Below are 18,512 nucleotides of genomic sequence, written 5' to 3'. Positions count from 1 at the left end.
GGTATACAATAACATGTAGGTAGTACGCAACACAACTATGATGCCTTCATGGCACCAGTACAGTGTTGTCAACAGCGGTTGTCCGTACCGTATTAGGAACAGCAACTGTTGTGCACTCTTCATGCATAATAATATTAATAACATGGATGTGATGTCTCCATCAGTTGATCATAATCATAGTAAAAATTATAATTCCAGATTTTCATGTGCCCCTATTTGCAAAGCTGCATGCACTGTTTTTGTATGAAGTTAAACAAAATATTTTTAAATTCGTAAATTGTCGTCTCCGTTCCCGGGGAACTCACGGTGGTGCCGGGAGTAATCCAGCATCTACATCTGTATACGGCTAACAGCTATTATGATGTCCAGAGCGTGCAACTCTGAACCATGCCCAGTGCATATCACAATCCCTGGCCTACACATCATTGCTATCCTGACAGACTGTCAGTGCATACCAAGTTAGTTGCATTTGTGCAGGAGTACTCTTCTCACCCAGCCAGGGGTACTTTATTCGCGGTTGAGAGTACGCAGAGCTGAGACAGGCCGCTACAGCCTGATGATGTTGATCGGGAATTTTGACTGAACTCTACCCAAGGGCGTGGCACACTCTGCGGATGGGTTGCCATGGTTACCGGTGCTCCTGTACAAATGCTAGTTCAGAATTCAGCGCCACACTGGCCAGTCTCATCCTTAGAGCTGGACATCGCACTCGTAACCATAGAAACCTGTATCGGGCGTGAGTGTGGAGCTAGTGGCAGCTGTCCCGGAACTGTCGCTCTGCGAGGCGATGCTCGTTGAGCTGACCTGACGTGAGGTCTTCTTGCCGTCTACTTCCAATGGAGGGTATCGTCCAGCGTAAAGTTGCTGTATTGCTGAGCCACCACCACCACCACCTCCGCCACCGCCCCCGCTGCTGGTGTTGCTAGCACGCTGGGCACTTGACGACGCCACCACATTCTTACGGGTCAGCGGCAGTGGGATAGCGTGGTCTTCGTGTAGCTGCGGCCGTGGCATGCCACTTGCATAGCCACCGGGTAACTCCTTGTTGGACTCATGATGGCTCCTTGATGACAACGGTACGTGCATGGAACCAAAGTTGTGATAGTGGCGAGTATCACTGACAGCGGTGGCGGCAGCGCGGTTCAGCTGACTGCCAAAGGACGCGGCCGGCGTGAGATCGTTCTCTTGCATGCTGGCCACGCCGAAGCTGACCGTGTCCTCCGTGATCTCACCCCGATGGGCTACGCTCCACTGGTGTTCATGTGCAGCTGCTGCTGCTGCCGTCGACTTGTCAACAGTAGGCGGTGCGGTCAGCCTGTCCAGATGCCAATGCTTCGATGCCGTGCTGACCCCCGCTGACCTAGCACCCAGATAGTACTGAGAGCCACGCGAGCCGCTGTACTCCGTGCTGGCGCGTCTGTAGATCTCCGCCGTCGACAGTCCCGTCTCGACGGACTGATGGAGTTGGTGCTTGAAGTTCCAAGAGCCGCGAGAGTGTCGCTTTCGCTCGACATCCGGCGGCTGCTCTGGGTCAGCTCCGTGCTCAGGAGCTACTGTATCCTGTGTTTCGGAAAGCTTGCGCCGCTTCATCGCCCCAGGTCGTGGCGAAGTCGAGCGGTATAGCATGTGCGGTGTGCCTACATCATCAGTTGACGGTACCGGTATGGGCTCTGCTTGGCCATGTACAGGTTGGTTAGCTGCTGGGACTGTTTGAACAGCATCCATGGGCAGTAGGTCTAGGCTGGACAGTGGGTATTGTTCGTAGACGTAGTGTGGGTCAGCGTCAACGGGTCTTCTGTGCGCTCCCTCGCCAGGCTGGTTCATGGGCGCCTGAACCTGCTAGCAAGACAAGTAGTGCAAGCATGCGTACACACACACACACACACATACACACACACACACACACGCACGCACGCACACACACACACACATACACACACACACACACACACACACTCTCACACACACACACACACACACACACACACACACACACACACATACAGTTACTCAGATCAGACTGCAACATTCACTTTAATTTTGATTTTTGAGTCAACCAGGACCACTTATTCTATTTTTTTATTTTTTTATTGTCTCCACTTCATGGCACATAATAATACGTAGCCAATACAAGAAAGGGAGGGTGAATCCAACCACGGAAAATAGCATTGATAAAAGAAGAAAAGGAAGGGAGGTGTCACCATGTGTCAACAGCAGGTAGCATATAATTGTGTTGTTAGTATGTTGTGCTGTAGTGATCTTCCTGGGGACAAACAACCACTGTGTGTACTGTTTTACCGTTGTCTCAAGTACAACTGTTTAAAAGTCTACTTGCCATCATTGTCTGCTCTTGGAAGTGCAAGGTCTCATAAATTGTTTACAGAACAAGACACGTATTTACACAGTGTGACTTGACCATAGTATTCTTCGATTTTGTCTCCGTATTTTGAAAAAGAGTGCCCAAACTGCCGCAAGCAATAATGGATGTCACAAAAATCCCACTGCTTTAATTAGAACAGCCCCATTGCGCTCTGAAGAAGCAAATTATTGCCGGCACAACTCCAATAGTGCGTTGGATGAGTTTGAAGTTTTACCGTATATTAACTTTTGTTAAAGGGGAAGTTAAGGCAAAAATTAAAATTTCACCAGTTGTAGTCTTCGGGGTGCTGAGTCGAATGGTCTTGGTCCGAGAAAGCTGAGACGCTCCCTTCCTACTTGAATCCCAATCGAACTCGCGCACTTCCACCGAAACTGGGTGACTGCGCCCTACGAGATGGGGATTTGTATGCAAAATGTCACTAAAAGCGCCATTTCGTTCTTATAAAAGCACGGATGACCGCGATTGGCCCATATGTTGTAGTCTTTTGGACGCTGAGTCGACTGGTTTTGGTCCGAAAAGGCTGCGATGCAGCGTTCCTCCTTTATTCCCAATCGAACATGGTTGAAGAAGCGGTCACGTGCTCCTGGGTGCCAAAATCACCTGGTCACCACGCCAGCAGGCGACAACTTTCACACCAAGGTTCAACTCGAGTGACAGGACTGCACCCAAAAAAGGTCAAAACAGGCTGTAAGTTGTACCCTGCAGGCACGGTGACCAGGTGACTGGTGTACGCAGGAGCACGTGACCGCTTGTTCAACCATGTTCGATTGGGAATTAGGGGCGAACGCTGCATCGCAGCCTTTTCGGACCAAAACCAGTCGACTCAGCGTCCAAAAGACTACAACATATGGGCCAATCGCGGTCATCCGTGCTTTTATAAGAACGAAATGGCGCTTTTAGTGACATTTTGCATACAAATCCCCATCTCGTAGGGCGCAGTCACCCAGTTTCGGTGGAAGTGCGCGAGTTCGATTGGGATTCAAGTAGGAAGGGAGCGTCTCAGCTTTCTCGGACCAAGACCATTCGACTCAGCACCCCGAAGACTACAACTGGTGAAATTTTAATTTTTGCCTTAACTTCCCCTTTAACGTTGGCCATATCAAACCAATTTCTCTTTCACAGTTGTCTTATATATTTAGGAGTTATGTGTATGAGCATACTATGCTGTACCTGCTGTTGTGATGGCTGTGTCGGGTGCCATCCGTACAGCATGTCAATGGTGGGCATTTGCAACGGTGCCGATGGGCTGACCACCTCGCTGTCGGATGATGTGGCACTGCTGCTCGGCGTGGTGGAGTCCGTACTCGTAGCGCCCTCGTCACTCGTGTACACGCCGCCTACGGGCAGGGACGCGGCCTGCCTGAGCATGCGATGCTGCTCCGCTGCCGTCGCCACTGCTGCTGCTGCTGATGCTGCTGCAGTGTCCGAGATCGGTGACAGAACTGGTGTTGTATCCGCGCTGCTGCTATTACAATATCCTGATTAAAAACGCGAATGAAAACAGTGAGAGCAGAGTGGAAAACGACAAGCTGCACATTTTGGGAAGCTCCTGGCATGTGTGCCACCCGGGTAATGCTGGGAATTTCATTGCCGAGTTATGCTTCATAAACGATCAAGCCAGGTACAGCCTTTGGTCAAATGTTGCTTGCCTCTGACCCATAGGGAAATCCTCTCATGTCTAATCCCCTATACCTAACATGTTGACATTCTATGGCTTAGACCTTGCAAGGTACTTGTGTGCACCTCAGGAGCAAAGTAGACGAATAATTAGTAATTCAGCTCACTCACTCACCTTGTCTCTCGGCTTCCATGGCTCCTGCCCGACGTTCTTTGTTGTCAGCTGCGCCGGTGGCTATTCTTGTGTGGTCGACACTGTCACTGGGTGTGCCCAGGTGTGGCACCCACTGGCTCTTTGCTCCTCCGTGCCGGCTAGGCGGGTATTTCAGAACACCATTGTGGTCTTGATGATGATGACGGGCATCTCCGGTATCATGTAGTGTGTGTGCAAGGCTCTGGAGTGTTCCCGGTTGAACCGGAGCATCGGTGAGGTCCTGGAGGCTCGGCATGCTCGACGATTTGGACGGTTTGCCATGCAGTACGATATTTTCGCCTGTGCGCTGGTACTGCAAGGTTGAATGTCGAGGGAGAGTTGGCACGAGAGAAGGAAGAACAGAGACTGCCAGCTGTTGCTGTGGTATCTGCACTCTACCTTGTGGAACGCGCTGTGTTTGGTCATGTTGCGGCGGCTCCCGCTGTTGCGGTGCAGTATCACTTCGATGGTAGGACGACGTTCGTCGAAAGATGCCCTGTCGCTCACTCACAAACACCTGCCTTGCATGGACTGGGGCAGTCAGAATGCTGTGACCTTGGCCACGGTCACCGTGGTAATGATGGCGGTGGCCTGCTTCCGAGTGTGGGTGGCTTGGTTGGCTTTGCATCAGAGTGGAGCTCTGGTTGGGAGCCATGGCATGGTTCCTCTCTGAGTGACTTGAGGAAGACGTATTGGTTCGAGAGGACTTCGCCGTATTTGATGCCGACGCGTTCCGCGCAGACTGTGATGTCATCTCCATAGGAGATGACATCAGTGAATCAGTTCTGCATGCAGGGTCAGCAGTTGGACTTACTACTCGCTGTTCAGGTTGACATGCATGCATCACTGCATGATCAGCTGACCGGTCATGTGACTCATCTTGCTGTGCAGCTGCTGAGCTTCTATTCCGGGTCAGCCTAACCCCACCACTACCACTAGCATCATGTTCACTGTCTTGGCGAGCTTGCACGATGCACGTGAACGACGCCGTGTGGCTCCTACTAGTGGACATACGCATGCCACCTCCACCGCCGCCGCCACTGTTGTTGTTGTTGTTGTTTGCACTGCGCTGCGACTCGCCGCTCACTGTACGGTCCACCAAGCTCTGGCAGCTGTCGGCGCGTCGAAACAGCACCGGGTTGTGCGAGCCGTGCAGGTGTTCACGACCCGAGCGAGTGCGGTGTATCTCGCCGTGAAGGCTGCGGGTCGAGTTATGATGCGTCGCCAGGGAGAACGACGCAGAGCTGACGCGCGATCGAAGTATGGCACCGGGCGGTGTTGGTGCTTGATCGTTTTCGTCGCCGTCGATGATGTCGTCGTCGTCATCATCGCTACTGCACGGCGGAAAGGTAACCAGTTGCAGAATATTCTGAGATGACTTGCTGGTTCTGCTACCTACCTCGTCATCTCGTCGTGTGTTTCGCTCATCTTCCTCGTCGTCCAGGCAATGGCTCGCCTCGCTGCCCAGCGATGACGTCACCTGCAGGCTCGGGTATGATGTCATGGATGACATAAGTCGCGAGGAGGCGGCGCGGGGCTGCTGCAGGACGTAGTCGTTGTGCTGGCGACGATGGTTGTCGTGGCGACGTGCAGAGGAGTATGCGGCGGCGCTCCAGTGATGCTGGTGATGGTCGCCGAGGATGTGCTGGTCGGAGCTCATGGGCAGTGAGGAATACGCCGTGCCGAGCAATGTGTGTGGTGTACGCGCCATGTCCAGGGACGAGGCAAGAATACTTTCGCTCATCATCATCGCTGCAGGGTCATCACCAACATCGCCGCCCGAATCCGTGGACTTCAGGTGCAGATAGCTGGAAAACGACGTGGACGGCGTGTCGAACGATCGCATCATCGCCACCGACGGCCGAGTGCTGAACGGAAGCGAGCCGTGCCGTTTAGCCAGGCCGATGCCGCTGTGTCGGTTCTCCTGCGAGCGCTCGGCCTTCGTAGACTCGCGACGAACAATACTCGCACTCGCTTTCGGCCTCTCGTCTACGATGTGCTCGTCTCTCAGGCTGTCATCGGCCTTGCTGTCGTGATGTTTGCCAGCAGACGGTGCTGATAGTACCCTGAATCGGTGTATCACCATGAGGATGATCAGGATGAGGAGTAGGGAACTTGCCAGAATGGCTATGAGAATTGCAGGTGATATGTCATCTGCTATGGCAGCCTCTAACTCTACCTGTTCCTGTGGACGGCTTGTCGTGTGGTAGGGGTGTGTACTGAGAGAGGATCGCCGCATGTGGAGCGGTTCGGTGGGATTTCCCGACAACAATGACGATGATGACGACGACGAAGACATCGATAGCCAGCTCTGTGCATCTGCAAAGACAGGAAAGTGTACAAGCATGGGCAGAAAGCACGCATGCGTGCACACACGCGCGCGCACACACACACACACACACACACGTGCACGCGCACACACACACAAGAGCTCATGGCACATGCAAGCACACACATGTACCACAGTCCATAGTTCATAGAGAAAACACTGCTTGAAGTTGTAGCACTTTGCCCTACACGAGGGACCGTTGCTTACTGTTAGGTACTGTCCGAAAAAGGTTTTCAAACGAGGAGCAGTGTGGGGGGGGGGGGGGCACAGTGATCAGGGAGTCGATATTTTACAACCCCTGACTGGAATGTTTATACAGAACTGTACTGTATAAGCAGAAATATTCGTCTGGAATTTAATTTTGTCTTTTCGTCCAAGGAGCTTTTGGACTAAATTAAATGCCGGACGAATGTCGATTTGTCCAGGTTTTCAATACACTCTTATGATCCATGGGCGAAATTTACAGCCGGACGAACTCCCTTTCTTTGGAGTTGGACGAAATTATTGACCGACGGAATTTTCTGCCTGTACAGTATCTGATATGTGCATGATTCATGATGTAAAGTATGTCATTGCTCACACTAGAAGTCACATGGAATCCTATCACAGTGAATCTCAAAGCATACATGTATCTCCAGGGGACATGCGATCTGTACTAAGGACCTTAGTAAGGTACTGTCCACAGGCGCAGTACAGCATTGTGTAGCCGACGTACTCTCTACTAGTCTTCGAAATGTTCAAAGTCAAATCGGACTGGAAAAGGACACGTCCTCAACACAGTACTTTATATCCGATTCAAAGAGAAAAGTACATCTAAAATACTAGGTAGGAGTTATCGCACAATACTCTCTATACATACGTGCTGGACAGAAGGCAGATTTTTTTTACTATTGACACAGCCCTACTGGAAGAATACAGGTGGATAATGCATTGTTTGTTTGCAACTCAATATTTCACACAAAGCAACAGTACTCCAGCAATCTCATTTCGCCGCAACTAAACAGCCTGGAGACGGTGGAATCACTGTGTATGTACGTGGGCAGTGGGTGTATGTTCACCGGCTAACCAAACACACACACACGCACTGCAGCGCTAGAAGGCTCAGCCAGAATCTGGAGATAATTCAAGTTATGAAAAACAAAAAATTACTAAGCACAGAATGGGTTCACAAACACACAAAGCAAAACACATGCAGAGCATGGGACGTATCTCAACTGGAATACGAAGACAACTCAAGAACAGGCCGAACTACTAACTCCACACGCCACTGCAGACACGAGCAGCAAAACAAGCGACACACACACACACACACAAACACACACACACACACACACACACACAAGTAACAGCCAAGTGCCAGCAATCAACACGACCGTTATAGAATGTTACGTTACAGTACAGACACTGTACTTCAAAGTATTTTGATGCCACTTGGTCACCACCCCATCACAGCTCCAATGCCTTGGATTACGCAGGGCTCAACAGTACTGACACCGTATTCCTATTCCTAAGCGACTTGGTCATCACCCCGTCACAGCTCCAATGCCTTGGACTGCGCCGGGCTCAGCTCCTGACTGCTCGCCTCCATCTGCATGTGCAGGGCATGCGAGAGGCTGTGAGGGGAATGCCCCATGGGAAACGGAACGTAACGCTGCTGATCTGGCAGCGGCATGGATGCCGCGGAGAGTGTGGAGGCCACGGACGCCTCGCGAAGGTGATCCACAGGGGTTACCAAGGATCCCGGCTGCAGGGCCGTGGGACTCGGCAGTCGGGGCTTAGCTATTGCCGTGGCAACCACTGCTCCTGCTCCTGCATCTGCTGGTGCTGCCACAGAGTCTGATTTGAGATCCTTCGAAGAGTTTTGCCGGCGACCATGCAAGACGAATTTCAGGCCGGAGGACTTGCTGAAGTGAGCTCCCAGGCGGTGCGTGAGCGATGGCTTGGATCGGGGAGACTTGGGTGTGCCACCGCTGCTATGTTTCTTTGATCGGCTCGACGAGGATGACGACTGCCTGGCGTGCTGCGGATGGCTCATGTCCTCGTAGCTAGCATACTGGTCTCGCAGTGACTTGGCAATGCTCGCCTGCGCCTCGTGCATTGGCACACCGCGCGGCGCGTCCATGGGTGTCAGCAGGTCGCCAGCGCTCGAGCCACCAGCCACGCCGCTTCCCTGAGACGCAGTGTTGGCCGAGGCAGCCACCGCTGTAGCAGCGGATCCAGCCGTAGTGTCACTGGCTGCTGACACGGATACGGCGGCGGACATTGGTTGTGTTACGGGAGACAGCAGGGCGCCATCCATGGGCAGATACTGCGTTGAGGGCACGGATCCGGCACTCGATGCCCCGGTGGACAGCTTCCGTGCCTTCGCACCGCCGCTGGCAGCAGCAAGCCCTGGCGTGGACGATGAGGGGCCGGGCTTGGACAAGTTGAGCGTAAGCTGCCGGCGTTCGGCGTTCATACGCAGGATGTCATTCTCGTACTGATTGCCCAGCGCAGCGGCCTGCTGCTGCAGCGGAGAAGCTAGAGTTGTGGTGGTGGTGGTCTGACCGGGAATGTCCTCGGCGCCGAACTTGAGACTCTGCATGGCGATGGGATGATCGACAACACCACCGGCAGCAGCAGCGCTCGGTGAGCGCAGCTCCACCTTGGACAGCGTGCCGGGTGATTGCGGGGTGAAGAATGGCGACCGGTCCAGGGTATTGCACGCCGAAGCAGAGCCCGAGTGTGTCGGATCACTGTGTATCACCGTCGGTCCAGCCAGCGTGCTCAACATTGGTAAGGCAGCGGCGGATGCAGAGTGAGAGGATGACGCAACGCCCGCCGCCTGCTGCAGCTGCCACATCTGATGCCCACCTCCACCGCCGCTGCCGCCACCCCGACCCATGGTCTGCGCAAGACGGAGCAGGGCCGGGTGTGAGGACTGCCGCGCCGCCATGTTGTTTCCGCTGCCGCCGGCCCCCAGCGTGTTGGCCTGGTGACGTGCCCACGGCAACGGAACGGCGCTCGGCAGGCTCTGACCGGAGCTCTGTCCACTGCCCCCACTATAGGACGATGTTCCCATGCCTGATGACAATGCCTGACCTCCGTTTCCAGTCGGTTTCCATGTACTGCTGCTCTTGGCCGACAGAGCGGATAACTTCTGGAGATCTGCGGCATTCGGGGCGGGCATCGACGTCGACCGCGACACGATTGACCCGCCGAGACCCGAATCCGTTGCCGTGGCGATTGCCGGCTGTGCGGACGGGCCCTGGTCCGCACCGGATGCGGAGCGTCGCGACTGCCGACTGGTGCTGCGCAGCTGTAACTGCTGTTGCTGCTGGTGTCGGCCCAGGCCACTAGCACTGGACTGTTGCAGCTTTCTCCACATGCTGGTGATGCGCACCACCAGTACGGTAACGCAGACCAAGAGCACGAAACCCAGAGCACCGATAACGCCGGTGAAGACGTAGGTCTCGCTGTTCGACGGCGCTTGAACGGGGCTGGATGTCGTCGGGTTGGCGGCATCTGGACACAAGACAACAGAGAATAGCAGACTACAGTCAGGCACATAGCTCGTGTACAGCCATTGTAGTTTTTTTTTACTAAGTCCACTGGTCCGGTCACCACACCAGCAAACAGCCGTCGCAGGTACTGCAGTGCTGCTCGATGAAATCCAATCGACTCACTCAAGTATGCGCCGGGCATTGCACAGCCCTAGACCTGCGAACACTGGGCTGCGAAATGATGAAAAGCTGGCAATTCATTTCGACCGCAGCACACATTCACAGCCATAAACAATCCAACCCAAGTCAAACAAAGAACGCTATCGGGAAGAAACGGTCACGAATGAAACCACCATTCATAGAACAAACATTCTGCGCCCTGAAAAAGATCTATTCGAACTTCTTTGATCAGGTGTCCTGGCTCACAGGTAGTAGTGCATATCAGCATCACTTCTGCAAAATCTGAAAACTTCACTCAATGCTGCCGTCACTACATTCGACTTACCAACAAATGTTTTGCCTAGGGCTTTCATCAAGATCGATCATATTAGCATCGTTATAGAAAAGAGAACTCACCCAATGAGAATAATCATCAGTTATCAGCAGTTCAGCCATGAGTCACGAACAGTCCCGCCGTGAGTCATTAGCAATTCCGCCGACAGTCATCAGCAGTTCAGCCACAGCAGCTCAGCCATTATAGTTAGCAGTTCCGCCATTAGTCATTAGCGGTTCCAGCATTAGTCATTAGCGGTTCCAGCATTAGTCACTAGTGGTTCCAGCATTAGTCATTAGCGGTTCCAGCATTAGTCATTAGCGGCTACAGCCTTAGTCATTCGCAGTTCCAGCACTAGTCATTCACAGTTCAGCCATCACTCATCAGCAGTTCAGTTATAAGTCATCATCAGTTACGTGTACATCAATATTCAACAGTCGAATGGATAGACAGCGACGGTGGTTAGTCTTAGCTTAGCGATCACCAGGTCAAGTTAGAAAGTACAGCCAGTAGTGCATTTCATCAGCACATCTACACAATCATATAGACTCGGATGGAGAGCCAAAGATAAATTTGAATAGAAAAGAAGATGTGCTCGAGCTGATAGCCAGTTAGTTGTAGAACGTCAGTACCGTCGGTGAGTGTCGTGCAATGATATCGCATGAGCTGATTGTCAAGTAACTGGTGCTGCTAGTGGGCATTATAACGTAACGTGTAGTTCCTTGGGCCTTTTCCTTTACATCTACACGTCCATGCACATGTAGGTAAAATGTTCAATCAAGCGAGGCCAGGGCAGGCGGTGGGCCGGTATGGTTGCGGGGACCATGACAAGACCCTCCTCCGTCACTCACAATGGTGCTGTCTCAACCATTACATACAGGAGACTACCTGGTTTCGGCACTGCGGCCTGGCCTGTAGAACCACTACTAGCATTCTTTAGCACCAAGCGTATGGAATCTGAAGTGGTTACCACGGTTTTAGACTCATATAATGCGTAACCAAAAATGTGCCGATCCCCATGGGCTGCTTGTAAAATTAGGTTTTACCTGAAAAATAAGTTCTGTTTCCTTGGCACCAAGTCATCACGAAGCTTAGGCGGACAACCTTTCTGCCACCAAGCTTTTGTTTTGATGCAAAAGCCTGCGGAAAAGTGCGGAAGTTGTCAATGGTAGCCTGCATTGGTCGGCCATTGTTTGGATCCCGTTCTGCTCGATGTGGTAGATCGCAAACAATTTGACTTTGCACAAATTGAACTCTGCATCGTGTGTACGGTATTTTTTATTCAGAAAATCGCAAAGCGTCTCTGTGTGGCTGTTCTATGCTACGAGAAACTCCAATCAGGCTCCTGTGTCCTCTGCCTTCTTGATTGAATGTCCTCTTCATTTGAACAACGAACACACTAATCGAGGACGGCTTTGCAATGAAAATGCAGCTATACTGGAGCTGAAAAAAAGAAGAAAAAACGTGCTCAGGATGAGACTCGAGTACACGCGTACTCTCCCAGCAGGTTCTGTGGATGTCGCTCATAGATGCGTAATTTCGCGTGACGAGGGGAGGGGGGGGGGGGGGGGACCGGTGATTCGGGGCCTGGGTCAGCACCTTAAAAAGTACACATGGCGCTTCATCAATGTGGCAGTCATGCAAGATCAGGGTGTATAAACAACAACAAAATCATTCAATTATTCTACATAAATCAGCCAGCAATGACTATATCATATTACCCAAGCGCCCCTTCACCGCTACCTCGATTTTTGTGATGAAAAGCACTCAAGCCTGCAAAAGTGAACAAGAAGGTTTTGTATGGGTGACAATGTCGACAGCAGATGTGCATGCAGGTCTTACCTATGCAAGATAGGTTGCTAGTAGCAACCAGGATGACCAACGCCACTAGATGCCCCCAGCTGGGGCCATGGTGAGACCGTTGTGCCGCTGTATTGCCAATGCCACCATGTGCCGTCAATGCTGGTCCCTTGCACGCTCGTGTGCAGCAGTTCGGTGTAACGTCTCCAGGCTGATCGGCGCCAGGATGTTGACGCTGAGATGACGATCGGCCTGGTGCACATTGCATAGTGATGCATTGGTTATGGCTTTGGTGTTGGTGACTGTTGTGCTGTGCAGGCATGGTCCAGCTCGGTGATGCTATCTGCTCATCTGCACAGCATTCACAACACGGCTATGTGCTACTGTGCAGCATACAGTCAGCCTGAGTGTGCATCAAGCTAGTGTTGTCTGCACAGCTGATGATGTGTAGTCAAGTCTGTGGCTCAACACACCTAGGGTGATGTGTAGCCAAGCCAGTGGCTATGCACCCCGCTACAACTATGCAGTCAAGTCTTTGGCTGTGCACACAACGGATGACGCGCCGTCTCTGCAAAGCAGAATTGCTGTTCTCAGTGTTACACTGTGGCTGCTGCTTGCGATGGTGCTGGTGCTGGTGGTGATACTGACAATAGCGATGGCATACGTTCTGCTCTACATATCCAACACACCGCTCACAGTCCACTCAGGTCGACTCGGGTTGGCTTAGCGTTAGCACGATGGCTTCACGTTGCTTCTGCCTTTGCTCTGGTGACAGCAGGGCTGCACAGCTGCTGCTACTACTGTCTACTGTGCTACTCAGGTACTATGTGCTGTCAGCTCGTGGACGCCTGGAGCAGTGTGATGCTGATGTTGACCATGTGGCTAAAAACCTAGATAGCACACAGAGCACAGACACAGCAACATAGTACAGGACTCTGTGCTCTTGTGCTGCAGAGACAAGATCAAGAGTGAGCAGAAGACCTCAAATCTTGGGACCAAGGTCCTTCAGCAACATGTCAGCTACATGATGTAGTCTGTGTTCATGCTTTCCCCTATCTTCCCTTGCAGCAGTTCTACCAGTGGAAAGGGGCGATATAATCATCATTTTCCCCGGCATCATTGTGCTCCTGATGCTGCTTCTAAATCTAGATTGCACACGATCGATGTCTGTACTGGTAATTGCCTCCACACTAGGAGGAAGGCGTTATTACTTCACAAGTCAATTGTCATCGAGTTCAAACTGAATCCTAATCGTGCCCGTCTGATTGTTGTCGAGTCTCTGGCCATACGAAGTAATCAAGTTCAGCTTGAATAGCTACATGTAGATCGTGAGCAAATACTTCAAAACATCGGCCATCAGGCATTCCAGCATGCATCCATTCCCTGCCTGATTTGCCTAGCAGACATTGATAGCGCCATACGAAGAGCAACGAGCGTGGCAATGCACAATCCCTTGCGCTCAATTCACCTGCGTAGCTCGATGAGCCAGCGCTGCGCTGATCGTCCGCTTTCCTGTATGTTGACCGCTAATCCACTTTGCGCACTGGCCACAAACGTCGTAAATACACGTGCGCCCACCACAAACGAGAGCTGCGCCTTCCGCAAGAACAAAGTTTCAAGAGAGGAACGCAGTGATCAGTTCCCTTTCTAGACCAGGAACTACGAATAGCTATGATAGCTCTGTTCGAGTGAACATTGAGCACTCTACCGAGCCGGAGGACCCATTTAGTAGACCACGAACTAAAAATTACTTGCCAGAGCTAGAGAAGTTCTATTTTTCTATTCGTGTACAATGTGAAGCATGTGTTTGTGCGCCTCGCAAAACACCCAGATTAGCTTGTACATGATTGTAGTTGTTGTAGATCGCAGAATCGAGACCAGTCTAGCATCCAGCACCTCTCACTCTTTGCCCGAGGCCAGCGGGTTTTCAGATTTAAAAAAAACGTAACGGTGAAGGCAAAACTTCGTCTGACGCAGTGACGGGGTGCGATGTCGTTCCTGTTCCTAGCCTAGGGCAACGGCTAGTGGTGACAGGTAGTCACAAACTGGAAATAACGGGTAACAGTAAGAGTTCCGCTAGGGTCGATTACACGCCACAGTCCCACTGCCGTTACCTACAAAGTTTCTGAGCAGAAAGCCAGATCGAGTGTGTATCCTTCCCGCTCAACCACTGCTGTGGACCGCTGTGTGTTCGAGACGTTGTCAACAACAATCAGGCAGCAAATCAACCATGATACCTTCAACATTACATGCCTCCAGCTCTCCGTTTTCTCTCTCTCTCGCTCCGCGTGGAACATGCAGCGGATATGGGTCGTTCAACAGTGCAGTTCCGCTGCGTCCTGCGCTCAATCGCCCCACCTAGAGCTCACATCATCAGCAATCACATCTGATGATCTGTCGAAGAAGCCGTGCTGACGTTGTGTTCTGGTGTTGCACTGCATCGCCTATAAAGCCTTCGTGTAGTCTGTAGATCAGCCAGTAGTACTACACATGCATTACATGTTTGTAGTGTAGGTATGTATATTTACAGTATAATTATGTACTGTAGATCTACAATCATCAGGATCTAGGACTAGTCGACTGTAGTGTAGGTAGATGTATGACTTTTTCGCGTAGATTTACAATCCGACTGGCAACAAACAGTCCAGCTAGCTGCCTCGATCAGTCTCCAGCATGCAACGAAGCGAGTTTCAAAGCGTATTATCGGGAGTGCCACAAAGACTATGCACGACACAGAAGCTCACAACTCCATCGCGTGTTCATGGTGTTTCCTGGAGTCGAGAATGTTCCACAGTCCACACACACACAAGATCAGAGTGAAACTGGAGAAAAAATGAGAGAACTCAAGATACGCGTATACAGATCATGGTAAAAAAATGTAGCTGACCCAAGAGACAGTCTACACGCGAAACAACAACATTCAGCACGACAGAACGCGACACATTGCCAATGCCAATAATGACATTCTGAAGTATTGAGCTATCAGCGGTTCGATTTTGCCTTGTGACATGGACATTGTCAATCGGCATTTTGAACTCAACGTGCATGGTCCGTCGGCTATCCGGCGGAACGCAAGCAAATGCACTTTCGATGTCTCGCCTCGAAGTGTCACAAAAATGATAAAACCCATGCCATGGGACTATCATAAGCTGTCAGGCTGGCTCTAGCTAAGCTAGCTAGGCGGAAAGCTCAGAGCCCATAATTGTTAGAGAGGAATTCGCTTCTTCTAGTTCTACTTTCTGGCAGGGCATGTCGCCTGGGATACAAACGTGACAATCATGACTGAGTCTGTACTAGTAGTAGTGCTAGTAGATCTACTCGTAGATCTACTGTTTTCCGAGACTGATTCTCAGTGAGAAATGGAGTAGACCATGGTAGACACAGAACAAAAAAGGACATGTACATTCATGATACATTCATGTGACTTGGCTGTACAGTTCACCATCGTCACCACAACTACAGCCGAGGCTAATACTGCGCATTCATGTAGCTAAAAAGGCCATGCAAGGTATTTTGTAGTCGGAAAATGCGATATCCTTGCAACTACACCAGTAGGCTGTTCCACAAAACAAGCATGAATCCGCTACTGCGCTAGTACCACTACCAGTCCCACTACCAGCATGCACCCGGCGGAACCACTCGTTCGGCAGGTGCTTGCACGCACGTTGCTCAGCTTTTTTTTTTCTTCTTTTCAACGTCCTGAACTGTGAAGACTGCGATAGTTCATGACATGGCCCAGCAGGCAGCCGTCAATAAAGTAAGTAAGTAGTTCGTTAGTTACATACAAGAGCAGTCAGCTCTCAACATGTCGCTTCCTGCTGGCACAAATACCTTCCCTATGCGGCAGACGAGCCCAGGCCATTCTAGATGTCTTTCAGCCCAGGCGGAAAAGCCCTGTACAAGCGCTGGCTCAGTAACAGGAGCACTAACAACATGTCCGTCCACTCCATCAGGGAGAAATTATGCACGAGGTACAAGAAACACTACACACTACAATGTCGACAGCACAAGATGTCCTTCCTGACCTTGTGGCACTGTTTACTTGGCTGGCAACTCTACAAATGCTCCTTCTTCGAAGAAGAATACAGATTTAGAACAGCGTGCCACAGGACGAGCATACCGGTAATCCTTTTCTTCTTCCTTTCCCAATGAAATGGAAAAGAAACGCCATCGTGTAACCAATATTATCATTTTGTTGTCGACAGGTAGCTGGAAAGTCAACACTACACACATACACCATCCGCCACTCACTAGCGCATAGCCGCTGCATAGAGCGGAAAATGGCACGATGGTTTCGGGCGATTTTCGCACCAACCTGCTAAAGTTCTTCCGTCCGGTTGCTCAGATACAAGCCACGAACACGCATAACACGCCAAGTAATAGTTCATTACTATACTACATACAGTAGTACGGACGCTGAACGCTGGAGTGAGAACCTGTTACCACCAGGTCACACTCACAGTAACACAAACGTACACATGCTCACACTGAAGCAGAACTGATAGTGATACACACAACACACACAAGAGAGTATGTCACGCATCCTTGACTTTTGAGCTCCGAATTTCTCACCTTATCGCGACTGCGACCCAGCGTGCGGGCGATGTCTGGCACGTCCAACTCCGCGTCGGCTTCGAAACAGCTGCACACAACTCCGATCGCTACTAGACCTTTACAGAGCTAGAGGCGGGACTGAATGTTGGAAGAATCTTCCTTGGCAAAAGGAGTTACACGGCACGGTCTGGTCGACGGCTCAAGTCAGGGCTCTTCTGCAGTTCTGCTGCATCAGAGTCTGCTGAAATGCTAGACACTGACTTGCCTACTTAGCGACTCTGTGGATCTTTGTCAAATTCTGTTGTAGGAAAGGATGGAAAGGAACGGCGCAAGTTTTCAAAAACGATGAACAAGAGTCAAGACTGCACCCAGCATACACACATATCTAGAGCAAGACGCTCGATGGAGAATCAAGTCGACTCGTGGCGAAGCGACCGAACTCGGGAATGTACTGAAACTGAAGCCTGGACGAGGCGACAAGCAGCTGCTGCGAAGACAAGTCAGTGTAGACGGTAGTGCATGGACGGGGACAGGTCGGTCTGTCTCAGTTTTGGTATGCATGCAGTGACTGACTGTAGCGGTACGCGGTGTGCTTGCACCCGCGGCGGCCTGGCGGGGTTCGCAAGGTGACATCTGACACCGCTTCGCTGCACGTGTCACACTCTCAGTATACTAGTACTAGTAGTGACCCCGCGTGTACGCGTGTCTCTTTCACTGCACTCAACCATGTACCTGATGTAGTAGTAGTAGTATTGACATATCCGCGGCAAGCCGCTTATGTACAACGGCATGGGAGAGGATAACAAAAAATGAAAATATAATTAATGTTGGGGAAATCCACGCTATTATCGAATATTCAACAATGACGGGTGTGGGGTTATACCAAATTCCCATAATGTGGAAGTACGTTATTATTGTTGAAAGCACTAGGTGATCTGCACTCTACAATGTGACCTGTGCGATTATATCGTTGAATGATTGCCTGTTCCGAGCCACCAAACGCAGTGTCTCCAGGTCCTTCAGACTCCGGAGACGCATGGACGTTGCCTTAGCTAATTCGTTGTCTATCACCACTGGTAGGGTGATGCGCGGGCGTCCGAGCCAGCCCCGATTCTGTCGCTGGAAATACGCTGTCATGCTCACCTGCGCTGGAGTTGCTTCAGGGAGGCGTAGAATATGACCAAACAGTTTCCACCGTGCTCTTCTGCTTAGTACGGATATTGGCTCGGCATTGCAGCGGGCATATAGGTCTGTGTTGGAGATAATTTCCGGGTAAGATATCCCTAATAGACGGCGGAGCTGCTTTCTGTGGAACGCATCCATTGCTGTAGCATCCCGGGATGAAAGCACCCACACGCCGCAGTTGTAGGTCAAAATAGATAGCACAAATGCATCAAACAACCTCAGGCGGGTTGCTTCAGAGATAACTTGTCTCCGCATCCACAGGTTGACAAGTGTGTTGAAGGCAGCTGCGGCTTGCTGGCGCCGGCGCTTGAGGTCTTCTGTGACTCCGTACAGTGAACCAAGCAACCGGGTGGACCTCCATCGTTCCTCACCTCTTCTTGCAACATCCTCTTCTTGGTATAGATGGGTACCTGATGTACCGCACCAAAGCAATGCAGTGCAGCATGTCTGAGTATCAACTAGGGATGATTGTGTTCAGT

At 51.3% G+C, this 18,512-nt stretch overlaps 1 protein-coding gene across 3 annotated transcripts; it reads right to left on the bottom strand.

Annotated features, from left to right (window-relative positions):
• Positions 1 to 92: 92 nt before the first annotated feature.
• On the bottom strand, positions 93 to 17,327 carry LOC135811331 (mucin-19-like). 3 transcript variants are annotated; one of them, XM_065324556.1, is made up of 5 exons: positions 16,867 to 17,327; positions 12,337 to 13,184; positions 4,173 to 6,509; positions 3,551 to 3,858; positions 93 to 1,839 (listed from the first exon to the last, which is right to left on the bottom strand). In XM_065324556.1, exons 2-5 carry the CDS (start codon positions 12,614 to 12,616, stop codon positions 691 to 693), a joined length of 4,074 nt encoding a protein of 1,357 aa, XP_065180628.1. In that variant the 5' UTR covers positions 12,617 to 13,184; positions 16,867 to 17,327; the 3' UTR covers positions 93 to 690. The 3 variants fall into 3 exon arrangements, with proteins under 3 accessions (XP_065180628.1, XP_065180629.1, XP_065180630.1); XM_065324557.1 differs by having other exon boundaries at positions 93 to 1,836; XM_065324558.1 differs by lacking the exons at positions 93 to 1,839; positions 3,551 to 3,858; positions 4,173 to 6,509 and adding an exon at positions 7,613 to 10,023.
• Positions 17,328 to 18,512: the final 1,185 nt, after the last annotated feature.

This window comes from Sycon ciliatum, chromosome 3 (assembly GCF_964019385.1).
Source record: "Sycon ciliatum chromosome 3, ocSycCili1.1, whole genome shotgun sequence".
NCBI lineage: Eukaryota > Metazoa > Porifera > Calcarea > Leucosolenida > Sycettidae > Sycon > Sycon ciliatum.
Note: the sequence above shows the minus strand (reverse complement) of the source record. Positions and strands in the feature narration are given on the sequence as shown.